Here is a 20,435-nt window from a genome sequence, read left to right as displayed (position 1 = left end):
AAATATGTACTGGTAACTCTAACAACAAGTGTAGACACAGTAGAGTGATCCAATCCACTGCTATAACAAATATTGTTTTATTTGGAAACTTAAAATACATAACAAGAGTATAAAGTGCTCTAAAAAGAAAGTACAAAAGACAGTCTTCACAGCTCTAGTAGAAGAACACACCGAACGCAGCAGTCACACAAAAGAGTGAATTCTGTGAAAAGATAACACACATTTAGTTTATTTATTCAGCATTACCCCAAATTACTTAGTATTGTATTACCGTAATATGTAAAAACAAGTCACTCACGTTCATAAAGACATCTTGTGCATAATTGTCAGTGTCTGAATCCCAAAAGCATCGACACGCCATCTTAACACCTTCCCCTCTTTGCTCTCCGATCGTGCACTGAACAACAAATTTGTATCGATCGAAACCGAGTTCTGTCAATATGCAAAAATATCAATTTATTTTAATAAAATTTGTCAGTAAAGTCAGAAATTTGAAACTCAGAAGTTGGTTAATTTTCAACAATGAAATAATGTCAGAAATTGGAGAATTTTAACAAATTGTTTTATATTGGCACAGCTAAGATTAGATAAATCCAAGCATAACAAATTTGTATGAGATAGAACAAACGAATAAACCAGTTATAAAGAGCAACACAAATTATGTCCATTGGAACATTTACGTGTGGGTGCTATATTGTGAGGGACTGAAATTTACATCCATATATATTCAACTAATACAATCAATGTTGTAATAATCACAACTAAGCCAGGAAAAAAGAGCTGCCGCAAAAAGAATTATGCTCATTGGTGCAATTCTAAACTAATCCAATTTCATCAAGATTTTCAATTAACCCTAGGGAACTGCACCCAAGACTAAATTTTTTATCAATATGCAAATGCAAACACTGCATTTAAAAAAAAATAAGAATCAGTTTATAATGTAAACCAATTAAAAAAAATTAGCATACCAAACAACAAATTTTGCCCTTGGATGCAATACCACAGCTACAGAGCTTTGCATACATGCTTTGTAACATGTTTTGTTAAATAGATTTCTTTTAAACAGATGATTCCACAACAACACAAATAATGACTTCTTACATCAATAAACAAATGTTTTTTTTCACATACACTTGTATCTGAATTGACTTCATGTATGACATAACATAAGATATTTATATATATACATAGCATAAGATGAGACATAAACGACTATTTAACAGCAAAGCACTACATCAGTATTTAACAAAAACTATGTGAGAATGTTTGAACCTTTTAACTCCAATTTGATGGAATTTGATATTTCTGTGGTCCATGTGCCCACTTCTTCTTCATTATACTGCTTGCCGTTTAGGTATTCTGTTACAACGTGGTGAATGCATTCCTTTACTGTTGCTTTTTTGAATCTAAATAACAGAAAGTTAAGCTACAACTCTTAGCAATAAAGCAAGTAATCAGCATATGAAATATAGTACAACACTATCAATATATACAATATGGACTAACCTATACTTGTCATAAATCACAGTCATTAGCGCAAAAGTTAACCTACTTGTGCTGAAAGTTTGGTCGTATCATATAAGTGTTCTCAGGTTGCTGTTCTTCTTCAGTGGAAGCCATTTTTGAATACCTTATTAGCTTGAAATGTAACCTGACAACTGTACAAAATGTATTTTAGAATAAAACATTCAAACTATTAGTAGCTAACTAAACAAAATATGAAGGAAAATTTGCGCAATTACTGTCAACAATAAATGCATAGAGCTAAAAGACAAAATTCGAAGAAGAAGTTTATCTACTACACTGGTATCCAGTATCTTCGCATACTCGGAACTGCTCGCATAATTTACGGCAGTTGCTATGACACGCTGACACAAAAACTTTGATCATTGGTACATATTTGTCAGAAGTCTTTAAATAATATTTCTCAACATAAACAATGAAATTTTATTGAAAAGTCTTTAATTTTATACATTTAGTACAATAATAGCAACTTTTAGTCCAGAATTCATCATAAAACAATAAAAATATAAAACTGTAATTTCAATTTTAAAATGTTTATGGCAAACCTTTTCCCTGATGAAGGGGACTACCCAAACCAAGTACTCAATTTACAGAAATTTATTTTGCATAATTCAATGTGGTTAAATTTCTGTTCAACTAAAAATGTTAATTAACAGCAACCTTGTAATGACCTAGTATATTGACGCTACTCCAGTAATATTTTCAAACAAGTTGATTTGATTTGACTCCAGACATGTTATGGTAAGCGTAGTAAATATGTGAGAACAAAATTTCGTGCCCTACTGCTACAGCCCTATAGGACTCAGACAGTGAAAATCATAAAAATAAATAGATAAATAAATAGATAAATAAGGCCTAGCGATTTGCCTATGTTCATGAAAAATTAGACTCTCCAATATTCTGGTAGGAATTGTCGACCAGTCTAAATTGTAAACGCCTTGAAGAACGACAGCTTACTTTATTATAATGTGTAGTATGAATACACAAATATGTTTATTAAGTAAGTTTTGAAACGACTTTTTCACTTGTCATAACTTAGGTTGACTTAAGTCAAAGTAGCCCACTGTCACCCTGTACATTTCTAGCTTTTTGACTACCGTAAAAAAATACTGACTTCCAACTCTGATTAAAAATACTTACAGGGAAAATAGTTTATGCTGCTCGGTGACAGAAAGAACGTAGGTACAATAATTTTAACTATTTTCTACATTTAAATCATCGTCAATCGAATGGCAATGGCTTACATTCCATTGAATAGCTATTTACAGGAGGTAAGAGTTTCTGAAATATGGGTTGGTAACATGTTGTGTTTTATTCTTTTATCCAATTTCATTACATTGTCATATTTAAGTGTTTTTCTGCTTTGCCTTGTGTTAAACATTTTTCTTTTATGTTGGATTAGGTATCTGGGGCTCTTGGTAGATGCGACGTGGATTTGTTGTCAAGATTGCTTTCTTTTGAAGATCCGCATGCAACCAATCCAAAACTACAGAGAGAGTCACCAGAAGGAATTTGTCAAAGATTCTTTGAGAGCCCTGATGATGAGATGGTCGCTGCACACATAAGGTCAATTTAGCAATATTGCATTTCCTTGAAAATAAAATTCTCTTAAAAATTAAAGCTCCTTTGATAAGATATTCACGTTAACTTTACTTATGCACGTTACAGGGGGTGTTGGGCTTTAGCAAACAATGACATTTCTCAAGCGTATGCAAGTCAAGTGACAGCTATACAAGCTTTTGTGAAAAGTTTTCAGGCGCGTAAAGATGAAAACTGGTAAATTTCTTTATGAGTATTAAGCTTGCATTGGACTGAACAACTTGGTTTATTGATGTTGGCAGTTTTGTAACTGAACGATTTGTCAATACTCATATATATAAATGATTACTGAAAGTTCAGTATGAATAGAGCTTACTGTAGTTTACGTAATGTATAATCAATTCCATAATCTAGTGTAGATTTCTATTGAGATGTTCCACCCACCCCAAGTTACAAACAGATATATTAAAAAACTGACAGATTATTGATTTCCTAAATGTTATATTTTTATGAAGTGTGTAACTTGAGTTCCATAAGAAAATATTCTTAAAAGCTGTATTCCTTCATCTCTTTTCTCAGGGCTTTGCCTCTCATGTACACTTTGGTATTGGATCTGAGAAAACTGGCCAATAAGGTGAAGATATTTGCTCATTTAAACTTTTTTTTTTGGTTGCTGTTAGTAAATTAATTATCTAATCGTTGCTTAATTATAAATGATAAAATAGTGAAATTGAAATGTTATGCTATAAATTAGAAGACTAATACATGTGCATAGGTTGATCTAGAGATGCCAAAAGGTGGAAAGGGGAAAAAGGGAGATGTTCTTGAAAAAGCAGCTGATACCATCATGAGTTGTTTTCGTATTTGTGGAAGCGATGGGTATTTCATTTCTATATGTCTGCTTTTTGTCTCTAAAAGCACTTCTAATCAAAAATTCATGTTCAGATTTTTATACAATTTTTATTATAAAGTCTCTGTAAAATTGTATTTTAATTTACAGGCGGTCAGCTTTAGAAGTGTCGAAGAAGTGGGGAATGTTGTTTCTAGTCAACCAACTTTTTAAAATATATTTCAGGTAATTTTAGGTGAAAAATTAAAATTTTTAGATAGTTTAATTTCATAGATTTCCTCAAAAAAGCGACAAGCAATTAAGGTAATTGAACATGAACAGTGATTAATTTTAATACAATTTGTGACAGGATTGGAAAAATTCACCTTTGCAAGCCTCTGATTCGTGCAATCGAGAGCAGCAACATAAAAGATGAATTCACTCTCGCTCAAAGAGTGACATATAAGTTTGTGTTAATTTTATCAAAATTTGCTCTGTGTTCTTTAAAAAACGAATATACATTTATTATTTCACATTATTTTTATAGGTTCTACGTTGGTCGAAAAGCAATGTTTGACAGCAATTTTCAGATGGGTAAAGAGCACACGTTTTAATCTTTATTAACATAATCAACAAATCATCACAAAATATATTTTGGTAAAGTGTATGATGTACCTTTACCAACATGTGATTAACTGCATACGTTGTACATATACATATTATTAAGAAGGGGTTTAAAATAAAGTGTGACATGATAATTGGAAGTTCTTATTTTACATTTTAGCTGAAGAATATCTTTCCTTTGCCTTCAGCAACTGCCATTCAAGTTGCCGAAAAAACCTTCGACTGATTTTAATCTATCTTCTTCCTGTGAAGATGTTACTTGGCCACATGCCACCGTTTGATTTGTTGCAGATGCATAATCTAATGCAATTTGCCGATATTGTTAAAGCGGTCAGGTAAATGCAAGACGTTCTGGTCACATGGTTAACATCTAAGCAAAATAAGAAAATGCAACTAATATGATTTCTGTAGATAAGTTTGTGATATCAAGACTGGGCATTCAGTGTTTGCTTTAACTTTGAAATTGTACAACTTTAGAACAGGGCAAGTGCAGTTACTAAATGAAGCTTTGTTAAAACACGAAACATTTTTCATCCATACCGGGGTGTATTTGATTTTGGAGAAGTTACGTGCAATCACCTTTCGAACACTCTTTAAACGAGTCAGCTACATCTTGGGGACTCATCAGATACCGCTGCAGGCATTTCTTTCTGCACTGCAAGCTCAAGGGGTGAGTTGGTCTTTTAGATATTTCCGTTGTCATATTGGCTGGAATATATGTAATACAATCTAAAGCAATTTTAATCCTATGCTATAATGAATTGGAGTACCTGAAATGAATTGTTTATGAACACTCTTAGGCTCTATCTGCGATGTAAAATGTCTGCGTAAACGCATCTGGAAATATTTCGGTGTTTGTTTTCATTGCGGCAGATTGAAGATGTTGACATGGATGAAACTGAATGTATTGTGGCAGGACTTATCTATGCTGGTAATATAAGAGGTTACATCTCACACCAGCATAAGAAGGTGGTTGTGAGCAAAGTGAATGCTTTTCCAGCAGTTGCCACTGCATCGTGATATTGACGTCATACCTAACCTGGGAGTGTAACGTCGTGGATTGTGAAGCTAAAGACCTTTGCTTTAGAAGCATCAACATGCTTGGCTTTCAGTGTGCACTTCCATTAACATAGACAATTTTGTACTCATTATTTTGCTGTCTGGTCGCTACCATGTGAAACCAATTGTTTCATAACTTAATAGGAGTACAGTATGCTTCAATCAAAACGTATATCCCCCTGTCTCGGAAACTTGTGCGACAATGTGCAACTTGGAAATACATCTCAAAGACACAGTATTCATTTCATACAATTGCAAAAACAGTTACAATTTGATATAATTCAAATTTTAAACAGCATATAACATGAACAACACTCACAATAAAGTATTGGTGTGGAAAAAAGCTTCCACCTATTGAAAGTATGTTTATTGCAATCACTTTGAAGATTTGTTGTTTTCTATATTGTTTTTTTACGGATGGCATTTACACTATACTTCCGATGATAAGCTATAATAAACAAACTGTTTTTTTCCTACATACATAACAGTAATACACTGCCTATATACAGTTTTTATTGTACAGGTTTAGTCATCATTAAGTCAAGAAAACAGCAAGCTGGACATAGCGTAGTGTTTAACAGTTTGCAAAGAAATTAAAATTAACACTTTTCATTTCTTTCTGTTGCCAGCCATAATCATGGCAATCCTAATAAAAATATTTATGGTGTCCATGTAAATACTCATGCTGGCGTTGACTGGGTCATAAGGTTTCACTGCGTACATTGGGTGGGGTGTAGACTCGGCACTGCGCACAATTCTCTGAGTGTCGTAGAGCAAAAATCCACCGAATAAGATCAACCCACCATAAACTGCTATTGAGTAAAGACCCATTCCAAGAGCTCCAGTTGGAGGGATGAAAGCTGTTCCGATGCTGGAAACGAACACAACTCCTAGACCTGCTGCCAATGGTCCACCCATATTCAAGAATTTGTCACTAGGTGCGCACATGGCAATTGTTGACAAGCCGCCAACAATACCAGCAGTGTACCAAGCAGCACGAACCAACAGAGGTCCCCCTAACACAGTTAGAGGGGCAACAACAGCCCCAATCACAGCAGTGTGTGCAAGCCAAGCCAACTGTTTTTTTCCAAAACCAGGTTTGTACTCGACGCTTCGGCATATAATTGACGTGCCAATCATCGCACCAATAGTGGCAACCATAGCCAACATGCCGTTTGTAGAAACAATTCGCATGAGTGTGGGGTTCCTTGCAATGGCCACTGCAGAACCAGCCGTGGCTATGAGTGAGCCACCGAAATACATGTACGTATCACGAACACGATCTTTGACGTACTGAGGCCATACCATTGCTTTGTCAATGGCTCCGATTTCACTGGATAGTCCCATGCCATAATAGCAGAGTCCTCCGATACCCAATAATGATGCCCCGGCTACTGCAGCTCGCCCGACGCCAATTGATGTGATTCCCGCTGATGAAACTGTTCCGGATGCTGTGCGAGATCTCACCCGTGATGCTCTTGCCGATGTCTGCCCGGAGGTAGAGATTTGGCTTTGGCAGATCCTTCCAGTAAGAGAATTGTTTTTCGGAACCTGAAGGAAATATTTTCCAGCTGTCATTGGGGCCACTTTGCTCCCCATTCCCCGCATACACAATTGTGTGATGGGAACAATCTTCACCAACATGGTTGTTTTTTAGTTAATTTTCAAATTCTTACAGAAATACTCGGCTTTTATCTGCAAAAAATGAATAAATCTCAGCAAGTTAGAAATTAAAAATATTGTAAATTTAACAAAGTTGGCAAAAGGACTAAAACAACAATGTCAGAGCTGAAAGTGAAAATAAATTATTTATATATTTCTGGCTCAAAGTCAAACTAAGTGTAGCCTAATTCATGGCTCAAGTACATGCTTCAAGCAGCTGACAGCTTCCATCGCACTACGCATTATGGTTAGTCATGTGGGTTACCTTTTGCCAAGTATCTCATGATTTTAGCCTGCTGAGTCATACTTCTAAGCTGGTAATTTTTTAAGACTAAATTTTTAGGATAGCAGGGTTTGGTATTCAAGTGCACAACCAGATTATGTCACAATTTGAGTAGCTGGGGTCAAGTATACAAAGGCATTCTGTGGCTGTGCGCTTTTATACTGGACCCAAATAGCCACTCTCTTCCCGAAATCCTGCTGATGTCACTGTCAGGTGTCAGGTTTGTTTTGATCTTGTCCTGTCCATAGATATCTTATATATAGGGTATCTATGGTCCTGTCGTGATGAAATTTCTGGCAATCACAAGCCTCTTCATAGAAATCTTACTCCAATATACAAACGCAGCAGAAATTTGGTGAAGACAAAAATAATTAACAATTAAATTTTTTGTTGAGAATTAGTTGACAATACTTGTAGTATAAAAAAAGTAACAACACTCGGATTGGTCATCATTATATTCTTTCGTTATTAGCAAAAAGATCACGTCAGGAATGAAAACTCGGTGCCAAATGATATTCAATGAAAATTTCAATGAAAATTCGGTGCGTGCGTTAATGCCCTGGAAAAAGTGACACAATGTTGAAGGTTTAAAACATAAGACTACTGTTAGAGTAGCCCATCTTATAATAGTATTTTAAGCCAATCTTTGCTTAAAAAGTGCACGAAAACAGTGACGGCATTAACTTGCTGGTGACACGGCAAGAATCTCAAAAACAGAGAACAGGCAAACGAAAGCAGACAACAGCGTAGAAATGAGATGATTTACTAACAGGAATGGCAACTTAAGACCTACCTGCAATAAAATATCGTATTTTTGGATTAGCCCTTGAATAAAATCCGTACAAAATAGAGCTTTATTTTCCAGTGGGAAAACAATTTGTTATGTATGCCTACTTGTTGGTAATCTGATTGGCATATTCAATGCATTTTTGGATTTTTAATGCACTGATGAAGGAGGATTGATATGGAGAAGCACACAATAGCAACAAAACTTGCCGTCGCTTGATCTGGACAGTTTTTGCAAACATCTTTGGTACCTGGCAAAGTGACACGCAGATAAAAGTGTAAAGTGGGGTAACAGGTTTTATTTATTTGCACAAAGTAAATTTACTCAACTAGAACATGCAATATACTGCAAATGGAGGACACAATAATAATGAAGAAGTACGAATAAGAAACATTTCTGTAATGTGATTTGTGGGGCGTTTGGTGGGTCATTAAAAACTATGATACATAAAAATTCAGCAACGAACCACACAAAGCAAAATACGCGGTTGAAGAAAAAAACGAATTTAGATTTACAACTTTGAGTTCGTAATTACTTCTGTAATTTGGAGCAAGCAACCAAAAAGCATAAAAGGGCAATCGGTGTATATTTAAGTTGGATGTCAAACACATCAATCAAAATTGATCAATATCTGTAAAATTCTAGATAGGAACTGCTTGGGCGAGAATTGTGTATTGCGTGATGGAAACTCGCGCTTGGGCTAAGAAACTTTATGGAAACATTTGGCTCAAATGTTCATGTTTTGTACGTTGTTGGAGGCAGAGGTAACATATTTCGCAGGAAGAACGTACCGAGAGTGCACATGCAATTCAATCAAACAGAGTACCGCTAGGAAAAATAAAAAAATGTAGTAATTTGATCGCTGTACAAAACACAAAAGGTTTGCATCATTTGGTATAATGAGTAATGCAGGAATGGTAACTATATCTGACCAAGTCTTAACCAAGTGTGAAATCTTTAACTTAATCTTTATGCACTGGCATATACAACTTGCGCAATATGCCCTATAATGTGCACGCCCCAATACATATATATAAATACAACAAGACTTTAACTATATTAAAAAAGCATGCAATAAGTCAAGGAACAATGGAAACATTTGATATACAACATTTTAAAGGAGTAGACATAATTATAAACACGCAATCATATTGCCAACAACATGTAATACTGCATTTCTGGGCATTTTGTACTTGCAGAATATCGCTTTCTTATGGCCATCACCAAGCGGGGACGTTGGTATCTTTTAAAATTACACAGGTCTTATAGCAACTAGACAACTAGCATCAAAACATGTGCAAAATTTTCTACCAATAATGACCTGGTCTCTAAGAAATTCCAATCACTATAGATAACATATTATATAATGAAGTTGATCCTACAGGTAAAATCAAGAAACTTTCCTACGTGTTCGTGGTAATAACACTAAACAACATCATGCACCATTTCAAAGTACATCTAAAGGCTGCATAGGGCAGTTAGTGCAATATATGGCAAGTTACAGTAGGTTTTGGTTCAACAAACTACCAGGCAGACTCGAGATACTTTGGCAGCGGAAGATTTCAAGTTTGTCATCGAAAAATACCACTTGAGGTGCGTCCCTTTTGTACAACAGTCTTCTTCTTGTTGCCACCTCCTGCGGTCACGATAGTGGCATAGGATTTGGTCGAACGATTTTGCTGCTCACGATCAAACTCCAAATCTTCCAAACGCTAAAACATATAACGTCATTTTTTAGGAAAATCTTACGTTTTTAAAATAGATGCCTAAATTTTGAGTATATTCTCTTGAAAAGCTAAAAATATCGATTATAGTAAAATTGTAAATTTTAATGTGTTTTTATAGATTCATATTTGTCAGATAAACCATGTGAGCAAAACAAAGTAGTCGACTGATCTGACGAAAGATACACAGTAAAGCCACCTGAGTTATCGCGAGTTTTTGTTGGATCGTTTTCCGAAGCAGAGTGTTCAGTGTCCTTTTCTCTTCCTCTGCACTTGCTAGGTGGCGCTGCATGGCATCGAGCTGAGCAACATATTCGTCACAGCGAGCAGCGAACATCATTCGAAGTTGAGCAAACGTCACGGCGTCCTCCTGATGATAAAGATGAAAAAGTTGAATCAAAAAGACACACAAGGTGAATTTAAAAAAAAAACTGAGGAATTTTACATATAACAGAATCAGAAACTTGAATGAGACGAAGAATAAGTGAAAGAGACAATTGTGTTACATATTTTCAACTCAAATTTGAGTTGGCAAGTCAATCAAACACTTTGGTAATATCGGAACAATTGATCGAAAGTTTTAAATTTTTGTGGGAAATGTAAAGTTTTTACGATAATCTGACATCAATCCAGCTACTAAAATTATCTGGTCCGATGAAAATTTTCTTTTAAAAAATGCCATACCAGTTGAGAAGTTAACTTTAAAACTTTTCCATAACAAACAGCATTTGAGCCAATTTTTTGTCATAAAATCATAATTCAACAGTGGACACAACTGCTATTTTACCATTGAACAAAAGGCTACTGTAAATGGTTTTGATTTAAATAATATCGAATAATCAAAGTAAACCCAGAAACAAAAGTTTATATGATTACTTTTTACTTTTTGTTCTCTAGTGTCATAGATTGGCAGATAAAATATTAAGGGATACACCTATGGATCATAGTAAGTGTAATAAATAAATACAGCAACAAAAAAGCATTGAACTACCTTGAGTGCCTTGAGTTCTCCTCTTAATTTAAGCATGGTTTCAGAAACAAACAGTTTCTCATGTTGATACTTGCTCTTCAGGTTTTGAATTGCCACCTTAATAGAAAAAACATGAAATCAGGTGTAAAAAAAATCCTTATCAAATAACTGAAAGAAATGTGGTGTCTATGATAAGAGGAAATACCACAGCATCACACAAGGCGCATATAATGTGTTAGTTAACATCAACAGCAAGAGGGCAACAAATGAACCTCAGCAGTATGCTTGTTAGCTTTCAGCACTGTCCTCAAGGTCGCGATTTGTTCCCGCTTGGAGCTCAGAAGTGACCTCAATCTCAGCACTTCTTCCTCCAAGAGGCGGACCTAAAAAGAAAGATGTACAAGATATCTAAACTGGAGGAAGCATCCAGGTTTATGAATTCAACTCAAAAGTCATACCCACAATATCTGAGTGAATCATTACAGACATTCAAATATAAAATGCATTATATTGAATGTCAATTCTAGCAGTTCTTGTAGAAACGAGAGAGGTTTTCATTTTTCTCAGCATTTCACAACGTATTAAACTTATACATTATGACTTAATAAAATGACGACTGATAAATAATTGAACCTGTTCCTGAGCCTCTGCAAGTGAAGTCTGTCCAACAGCAGATGTGGATCCAGGAGGAATTTCTTTCGTGGCGACCATGCGCTCGACTGCACTTTGCAGGTACGCAATTTGATCACTCATCGTCGATAACACAGTAACCATGGTGACAGGATCATCAGCGAATGCTTTATCGTCCTCGTTATTTGATGATGCATCTTCTTTGCCTGCAACGATGCAGGGACTGAAATACTTTCAGCAGAATCTATTTAAAAGCAGCAGCACCTCCAGAGAGCAGCAAAGTGTACAATTTTCCTGACCATATCTTAAACTCCTTTTCTTTCCATTCTTATGTGATTGTAAAAAGCTTATCAAGGTTAAGATATTATGGCTACAAACCATTAAAAGTTTTATCGGTAAATATCATATGTTGACAAGGGTCAAACAGTCGGTAAACATTCAGTTTCAAAAAAATCAAGTTTACTTTCTGCAATGGTGTCCCCTGCACTGTCTGGGTTTACAATTTCAATCTTCGTCTGAAACATAAATCAGAAAATATTTGGTGTAGGAAAGGGACTGTATCAAGTGCCATAAGTAATAAGTAACGTACAGGAAAGTCTACATGATCCACCACTATTTCTACCTTGTTGCGAATGCTGTCAAGCACGAGACTTTGTGGAGTGTCACCAACGGCATAACATGCATGATGATAAAGCTGTGATAGCAAGTCACTGACATCGGAAAGTTTGTCAAAAGATTGTCTGCTTTCTTTGACTCGAATTGCAAGATTTGCGTTGGCAGCCTGCCAAGTAATTGTGATTATGAGATTACTTGCTTATGTCAAAATTAAGACAAAGTTCCGAGTCCTTCCAAATTAATTTCTTGTTTGCAGAGTTATAGTTATCCGTACCAGTGCCACCGTTAACATAATTTATCATGACAAAGGTATTTAAATTTGCTGGGTTGGATAATTTAATTGCTCCATGTCAGACCGCCATAAGCTGTCAGAGTGCTACTGACATCACATCCTGTTGATCGCACATAGAATAACTCAACACTAAAACAGAGCAACAATTGAGCAAATGGCTAGAAGCTTAGATGGCAAATATTTAGAAAAACAAGCAAAATACAACCTCAACTTCAGCTTCTAGGGCTTGGTTTTTCTGTGCTAGCGACGCCTGCCTTGACTTTGATTCCTTGAGGGCTGCTTCCTGCTTCTTCTTCTCTTCCTTCTTTGATCCTTGTTCCTCTCTGAGAGATTTCACTTCTTCTCGCAGCCGCTCCATTTCAGCAACAGCTTCCTCGTAACCGTTCTCTTCCTGGAGGATGAAGATTAATAAATTTATACGTTGCAAGAATTTTTATTTTGAAATAACAAATTGCAATTATCATACTGAATCAGTCAGCGTGACGAAATCATGGAAACAGACAGAAACATGTTAATATACCTCCGATAAAATATTAACACTACACAAAAAATAATGTCATAAAAATCACAATTAATCAACAATTCACATATTTTTACATAATTTTGGGAGTTTAGGTTAGTTCTGTGATTGTCACTATCACATAGTCAGGATTCATCATACGTTGTTCACAATATTCTAACGTTGGGAATTAAAGTAGGAACCCAAGTAGAGATAGTACATGGACCACATGATCACACTCACCGTTTCGTTTCTTTGGTTAAGTTCACCTTTTGCGTTTTCAAGCAGACGTTGCTGCTCACGAAGGTTATTTAACAAAGCTTTATTTTCATTCTCGGCTTGACTGAGCAGTTGCTTTAATTTTGTGACCTAAATCATGACATCAGGAGGATAATGAACAGAGAATTATAGCCACAAGCTTATACGGCTATTGCAAATATTAGGACTCCCTTGAAAAAATTCGACAACTATTCAACCATTGCATTTTTGAATCTGATAACTTGTTTGCTAGTTAGTTTACATAGATATAAATTTTTTAAATCATTTTTCAAATTTCTGAATACAAACTTAAGCTTGAAGTTTCAAGTTGAGTGCCTAACTGTGCTTGAGCATACCTCTGATAAATTAAGTTCACTCAAAAGGTCGCCGCCTTCATTTGATAACTTTTTGGTCGGGGTCGAATGCAAAAGGTCAGAGGTTATATGTCGTATCAAGGGATGTTCAAGTTCATCATCTTCAAAGTCAAACTCACTGGCAAATACAAACATAATAATACAGAGTCTAAGATCACCAACTCGAAGCAGATGGGAGCAATCAAATTATTTCAAGTTATCTGAAGCTAAAGTTAATGAAGATGCTTTCTGTTAGCCAAAATTTTCTGTTAACTGAAGACACGTGAACGAGCTTCCATTGTGTATGTACTTGTTGCATCAAAAAAAGTTTCGATTCGCAAATGTATTTAGTAAAAAAGCTACATAACTGCTAAGCATATCATTAGAGTCTGTATATCAATAATGTTATAGAATGAAATATATCATCGGGTGCAAAAAATTAATTATTATGTACCAGTGTATAGTATCATGTAATATGTATAAAAATAACACGATCGTTTATCACTTAATACATTCACAGTTCGAAAAACAAACTTAGTTCGTTCCTAGAGTTTGTGTGAAATTTAAGAAGTTTGAATTTTAAAAGGCCTGTAAGTGAATAAATAAACTGATAATAAGAATAACAAATAAATAAAATACGATACCAGAGGGAAGCGAATGCAATGGGGGGCCAAAGATCAAAGATGGACATCTCCCAAGTGGTTTGTTAGTCAATATAATCAATGAGGTGAAAAGTGGACATTTCTCACCTTATTTTATTACCATCCTGGTCCTGCTTCCCCGACTGATTTAGTGCACGGCGACTTGTACAGTCACGAAAGGGAGTTCCGCTAACATCAAACTGAAAGATTCATGAAATAAATTAATAGTTATTTTTCGAATAAAACAAGACCTGTGATGGTTTTGATGTAAATAACTGTCCGTCAAAAACATCATGCAGCAAATCGTATACATATGGCAAACTGTGTATAAGAATAATTTGGACAAAACCAGCCACTGTAACACACCGTGAAGCAACAGATGAACAGCAAAAGTAATGTGCGGTTACAAATACAAATGGCATGTTACACAACACAATTTCAACTCATAATTTTGAAAAACTTTGGCCCTTGAGGCTTTTTTGCAACAAAGGAGAAGAAGTAATAAAAGGTTTTAAAAAGGTTAATCAGCTATTACCCGTATTAAGTTGAGTCATTGTGGTAATAAACAAAATACCATGTATTGTTTATGACGAGTTGTATCACCAACGGGAAAACAAAGAAAACCATCTCGAAAATGAAAATATCACCGCACACTGTATGCTCAACATTAAGTATGAAGCTTTGACTCACAGAAAACGTTGTGCAAACTTGGGCAGCCAAGCAAGCAATAACGAAACCTAATGTAAACAATGTCATATCCATATCAAATAGTCGTACTATGTTAGCAATCTCAGAAGACACACACACAGACTTACAGTGTAACCTGGTGCATTCACGTATTGTGACAATTCCCGCTTTAGTGATAATTTTAGTTCCCTTTCCTTCGCTATGGTCTCGTGAGCATCGTCCAGTTGTCTTTCAAGCAGATCCTTAAGTTTGAGAGCTTCTTCGAGCTGACTGTAACAATTTCAAAAAATATTAAAGTTTTGGGCAAGTTTTGAAGGGTGAAAACTATGTGCAGATTAGAACAGGTACATATGACAGCTTTTGAAATACCAGACGCATTACACCAAGTATATATCAGCTTGCACAAACCTTATTTTGTAGGAATTAAGCTATATTTGGTATGGTAAAAGTTATGCACAAGATGCATGATTTTACTGACACACATCAATAAATTCTGTAAGTGATATGGCCAGCACATTTAGCATGTACATGTCGAATGACTAAGCAATTCAGTGATTAAGCCAATAAGTAAACATACGTATACTATATACAAGTATCTGATACAAATAATACATCTATAAGATTTCGATGAATCTTAGACAATCAGACCTGTTCAAAAATTCGGCCTCTTCTTCCAGTCTTCGAATTTCATGTTTAAAACCTTCATATTCAGCCTGGGACTGACGTAGTATGGAGACCTTCACAGAAGAAGTCAATCAATTATACATATACAGTATATGGAAAGATTTTTTTGATCATAATACTGATAATAATCTTTCGGTTTTCTAAGCTGACCAAATAGTTGTTTAATAGGACCATGCAAAAATATTTTAAAGCTTGTGATTTGTAACCTTTGCGGTAACAAAATGTGGGTAATTTATGCGGATTATTAAATTCCGAAAAGTACTTTTACGTTTTTAATGTGTACCGGTACCACCATAAAGATTGCGCAACGCATACTGACCATGCTGCAATGCATTCTGACGCAACGCATACTACTCTCTTATATAGATGAAAAATGCATGCTATATCACAGATAATTTATTACACTGTAAACTAACTTGGATAAAAAATTTTAAATTTAATAAAACTTTCTGCGAAAAGAAAAATGATAACCATGAGAATAGTCATCTCACACAAATTCTTGCATATACGTCACATCTCAATCGTAGAATACATTTGCCTGTCAGTAAGGTAAGCAATGATGACTTAACATTGAGTGTGGATTTTTATCATCAGCAATACATTGCGCAGAATCTACAACATCACTAGCCAGGTGTATTAGCAAAAACCAATAACTATGAGAAAACAGTTTCCAAAAACTTGGTATTACTTCTTCAAACTGTCACAAAAAGTTATTCTTTAAAAATTGAAAACTCATAGCATAGGCGCTTTAAGCAGTGAGTGTAATAAAATACATGCATAATATAGCAGGGAACAGCTTAGGTTCCATCCATACAAGTGATCAAGAATACACCAACAGCGTATATGTAACACTATGGCATTCCTGTTGCAGCTACAATTACATTCGTGGAGTTTTAGGCATTAGATCTATATATCCATATATATCATACCCTTGTTAAAGCCATCATTTTATTTATACCCAGTATACAAGTTAAAATGTTCAGATAACATTATACTAACTTTTAGTACATGTGGTACAAATTGATCATCTCTTTTCCAAAAAAAAACAAGGATTTTCAAAAACAATGTTATATATCAGGGGTGGGCAACCTTTTTGAACCCGAGAGCCGCTTTGGTTGTTAAATTTTTACTGACGAGCCAAGTCATAACAACTTATGACGTCATAAATAATTTATGTCGTTTAATTGTTCCATATCTGCATTCCTCAATCGAAAAATATTCCTAAATTTGGATAATTAACAACTTGTCATCAATGCTGGACTAAATAAGGAAAAGAAAAAGAGAGAAACGTTCATAAACGGTACTCTTGGTAGCCTTTACAATTTTTTTGAAATTTTTCGATTCGACTAGAAGAGCCACAAAAAACATGCCGGCGAGCCGCAATTTGCTCACCCCTGTTATATATATTTTAAAATGTCCTCAAATCATTGCAAATTTTAAAGTGTAACAAGTTTCAACATAAAAAAGTAGAATCGTTCAAATAACAACCAGAAACCTGTTTTTGTAGTGAACAATTTTCCTCTTCTAGTTCAGAATAGTCAGACATCAAGTGAGCTTCACGGCCTTTTAATTCGTTTACGTCTTTTCTAAGACTCAGACGCTGCTGTTCCAAGGACTGGTTCCCCTACAAAAAGTATAAATCTTTCATCTTTCTGCCTGAAGCATTCTGAGAAGTTTTTAAAAAAATTACAAAACTTGGCAAAAGCTAAGAGATAAAAAAACAGTTTAAAAGTTTTTTAGGCACAACATTGACACTGGCGTTGATAATTATGATTGTTAAGATTTTCATTTTTAAATAAAAATTAAACATTCAGCAACATTAAAAATAAACAAACAACTTAAATATAATTCTCTTACAAATGTCAGTTCATTGCATAGCAATGTCAGACGTTCAACTTCAGACAAGGCATTTGCGACGGCGATTTGCCCTTGAGCAACTTCAACATCCCTCTCGCGTTCGACGACAGCAAGCCGCTCTTCTGCCTCTTTCTTCTGCTTCTCGAGATCCCCTTCTCTGATCTCTCCCTCACAAAATGCTTTCTTTGTTTTCGACTGGGTGTTTTGTAGAGCCTGATAAATAAACTCGAAGTAAGAATGACAGCAAAATAATTGACTACAGTTTTTGTCTGTTCCACCAACCGCAAGCAAGTTTGACACTTAAACAAGTTTGACACTTAAACAAGTTTGACACTTAAATACCTTTGTACTAAGATCGAACTCATGTTTTGCATTTTCAAGTTCACGTTGGGTCATTTCCAACTGAGCTTCGAGAGTTTCATTCTGATGCTGTAGTTGTGATTTCTCTTCCAACACTTGCAACCCATATTCTGCCGCCTAAGACATATAAAGATTCAGGAAAATTTGATGATTGAGCTTAATCTCGCAAACTGCCTGGCTGCAAAGAATTCAGTTTTTCATAATCATTAAATCATAACACAGCACGTTTAGTCATAGTAAAAAAATACTTTTACATGAAATAATTTGGGACCCAGATTGGAAGTTTGCTGTTTTTTGGTGAGAAATCTTCCACGCAATCAAGATAAAACAAAAACCATTATACGTACAATTAATTTTTATCATTAGCAAACTTTCCAATCTGGTTTGGAATTAGACCAAAATGGTCATGAATAGCGATTGACGATTACCATAGACAGGCAATTACCATAGGTAATCATAGACAGCTTCTACTGTATCACAGCAGATTACAATTAACACAAAACTTAGCCTACCTGGATTTTTTCTCTTTGAGCGTCTTCAAGTTCAATGGTGAGCTTCCTGACAACATCTTCCAAACTTTCGATATCAGACATTTCGTTAGATCACGTGCATAGCCTACTGTGGATCATAACAACAACAACAGCAACTCTGCTTATTTGACCTGGCCAACTTGTGACAATAAAAAAATACGATAACAGTTAAATCTAGCTTAAAAACTCTACGTTTGGAACGTGTGGCCAAATCAAAAAAGATTCCAATTTCGGCAATTTGAGTTGGTGCAAGAATAGGCTAGGCCCACGTATACACAACCCATACTTGATTTTGCTGATCGCACGATTCTAAATTTGCGTACTTCCGCCCATTTGTGGGTTTATTCTAAATAACCGTTAAGCAAGAAAACTACAATGCCATCGTTATGCACCAACTGATGAAGGGTATTGGGTAAGTGCACCCATTACGATACGATTGCGCGAAATTGATTTGACTTTCTAAAAATGTTTCCCCTAACCAGAAATATAGTGATTAATAAGATATCTGCAAAGGTAAGATTTTTCTTGTGTAATGTAATGACTCAATGAGTAATGACAACCAATGCAACTAATGTCACGAAATCTGGAAAAAATTTTCGTGGTGTAATCAAAAATCACTTTGTAATTATTGCTCAATAATTACTTACTTAGATTACTTAGTAATCTTTGGTGTAACCAAGGTGGGTCATAGCCTCATAGGCTACCATAGTTTATACTTTGTACCATCTAGTTTTAGTGGTTGGGGCCGCAACAGCTGTAAATGCCAGTTCTTTTTCATTTTTCCTTTATTTATTATTTATTAGGGATTTATCGGGTACTAGGGTTACCATATTTTCGGGGCCTAAAATCCGGACACTCTTTGATGCCCACTAGCGGTTTTTAAAATGAGTTATGAACACATTGTCTGTCAATATGACGTCACACTAGCAATGCCCCACCTTGACGGTGCGAACAAAACCCGCGGCCCACTTCGAAATCATTAAAAATTAAACAAACGACAATTTCCTTGGTATTCTAATTTGGTCTGCAACAGACTTCTTGTTGAGCTATTTTTCTACTGCTTTCACTGCTTTATAATTTTCTTCAGCGAATATACGCTCTTATCGTTTCAGACATGTTCTAAATTTTGCAATATCGACCAAGATATAAGGCCTTCAGCTACTAGCCCAGCTCCACTCATCCATGTATGATTGTATCCCAAATAGAGCGCTGTATTATCCTTTATGACGTAACAATGAAATTATTACCCGTAACGCAACAAACAATTTTAAAAAATTCCCACCCGATTCGTCTGCTCTCCGCCCATTAAAATGGGTGGAAATGCGGTAATATTCTCCCATTCGAATGGCAGGAAGTATGCCTTTCTTACTATAGAGTAAGAAATGTGCATTTGGAATGGGGAGATGTTTACTTCGGCAGAAATATCGTTTGTGGGAAACCCCGTTGCTGAAAGCAGGTCCATTTTAATGGGCGGAAAAATAGACTAATGGCGTTCACAAACCATACTTGTGCCGAAGTAAAATTCTCCCCATTCCAAAGGCATATATCTTACTCTAGGGTTAGAAAGGCATACTTTCAACCATTACCATGGGAAGAAATTCCCGTACTCTGGACCATTTTAATGGGCGGAAAGTAGACGAATGGGGTGAAATTCCGGACATTTAAGCATATTTTAGCATTTCCCCCCGAACGCACTTTGAACACTAAAATTCCGGACATGTCCGGGGAAATCCGGACGTATGGCAACCCTACAATAGGTAAGTATTGTTGTAATAGTTTAATACTTTAATTCACGCGTCGTATTTTTTACTTCATTATTTCATTTCAAAACATTTGATGTTACGTCATAATGGGTGTGAGTTTTGAATTAAACTTCTTCTGCAATTTTTTTTTTGCGCCCGCTTTGAAAGATAATTATGGCGTCATCGAATTAAAATGTTTCTACATTGGCACCTTAAGAGGTATCGGAAAGAAGTTCTATAAAAAAAAATTACTATCGTAGAGAGAAGTCGTCATCGTCAACAAAAT

The 20,435-nt window shown here is 35.5% G+C and overlaps 4 protein-coding genes across 4 annotated transcripts; 1 reads left to right on the top strand and 3 right to left on the bottom strand.

Moving 5' to 3' along the window:
- Positions 1-61: 61 nt before the first annotated feature.
- Positions 62-1,787, bottom strand: LOC143448377 (dynein light chain Tctex-type protein 2B-like). Its single transcript, XM_076948096.1, has 4 exons — positions 1,553-1,787; positions 1,273-1,406; positions 299-432; positions 62-202 (listed from the first exon to the last, which is right to left on the bottom strand). The coding sequence occupies exons 1-4, from the start codon at positions 1,618-1,620 to the stop codon at positions 155-157; spliced, it is 384 nt and encodes a 127-aa protein (XP_076804211.1). The 5' UTR covers positions 1,621-1,787; the 3' UTR covers positions 62-154.
- An 854-nt stretch (positions 1,788-2,641) lies between these two features.
- Positions 2,642-6,051, top strand: LOC143449692 (PCI domain-containing protein 2-like). The gene is made up of 11 exons (XM_076949998.1): positions 2,642-2,795; positions 2,927-3,090; positions 3,193-3,300; positions 3,643-3,697; positions 3,839-3,942; positions 4,064-4,138; positions 4,263-4,358; positions 4,440-4,486; positions 4,677-4,851; positions 4,994-5,186; positions 5,390-6,051. Exons 1-11 carry the CDS (start codon positions 2,754-2,756, stop codon positions 5,534-5,536), a joined length of 1,206 nt encoding a protein of 401 aa, XP_076806113.1. The 5' UTR covers positions 2,642-2,753; the 3' UTR covers positions 5,537-6,051.
- On the bottom strand, positions 5,794-7,301 carry LOC143449693 (growth hormone-inducible transmembrane protein-like). Its single transcript, XM_076949999.1, has one exon. The coding sequence runs from the start codon at positions 7,217-7,219 to the stop codon at positions 6,185-6,187; it is 1,035 nt and encodes a 344-aa protein (XP_076806114.1). The 5' UTR covers positions 7,220-7,301; the 3' UTR covers positions 5,794-6,184.
- A 1,278-nt stretch (positions 7,302-8,579) lies between these two features.
- LOC143449967 (protein bicaudal D homolog 2-like) lies at positions 8,580-18,566 on the bottom strand. Its single transcript, XM_076950325.1, has 17 exons — positions 18,390-18,566; positions 17,860-17,994; positions 17,518-17,730; positions 17,156-17,284; positions 15,625-15,713; positions 15,105-15,246; positions 14,398-14,489; positions 13,652-13,787; positions 13,281-13,406; positions 12,744-12,929; positions 12,254-12,412; positions 12,095-12,146; positions 11,635-11,837; positions 11,274-11,384; positions 11,023-11,118; positions 10,231-10,401; positions 8,580-10,019 (listed from the first exon to the last, which is right to left on the bottom strand). Exons 1-17 carry the CDS (start codon positions 18,468-18,470, stop codon positions 9,879-9,881), a joined length of 2,262 nt encoding a protein of 753 aa, XP_076806440.1. The 5' UTR covers positions 18,471-18,566; the 3' UTR covers positions 8,580-9,878.
- Between the last annotated feature and the right edge of the window lie 1,869 nt (positions 18,567-20,435).

Source organism: Clavelina lepadiformis, chromosome 3 (genome assembly GCF_947623445.1).
Source record: "Clavelina lepadiformis chromosome 3, kaClaLepa1.1, whole genome shotgun sequence".
NCBI classification, from domain to species: Eukaryota; Metazoa; Chordata; class Ascidiacea; order Aplousobranchia; family Clavelinidae; genus Clavelina; species Clavelina lepadiformis.
Note: the sequence above shows the minus strand (reverse complement) of the source record. Positions and strands in the feature narration are given on the sequence as shown.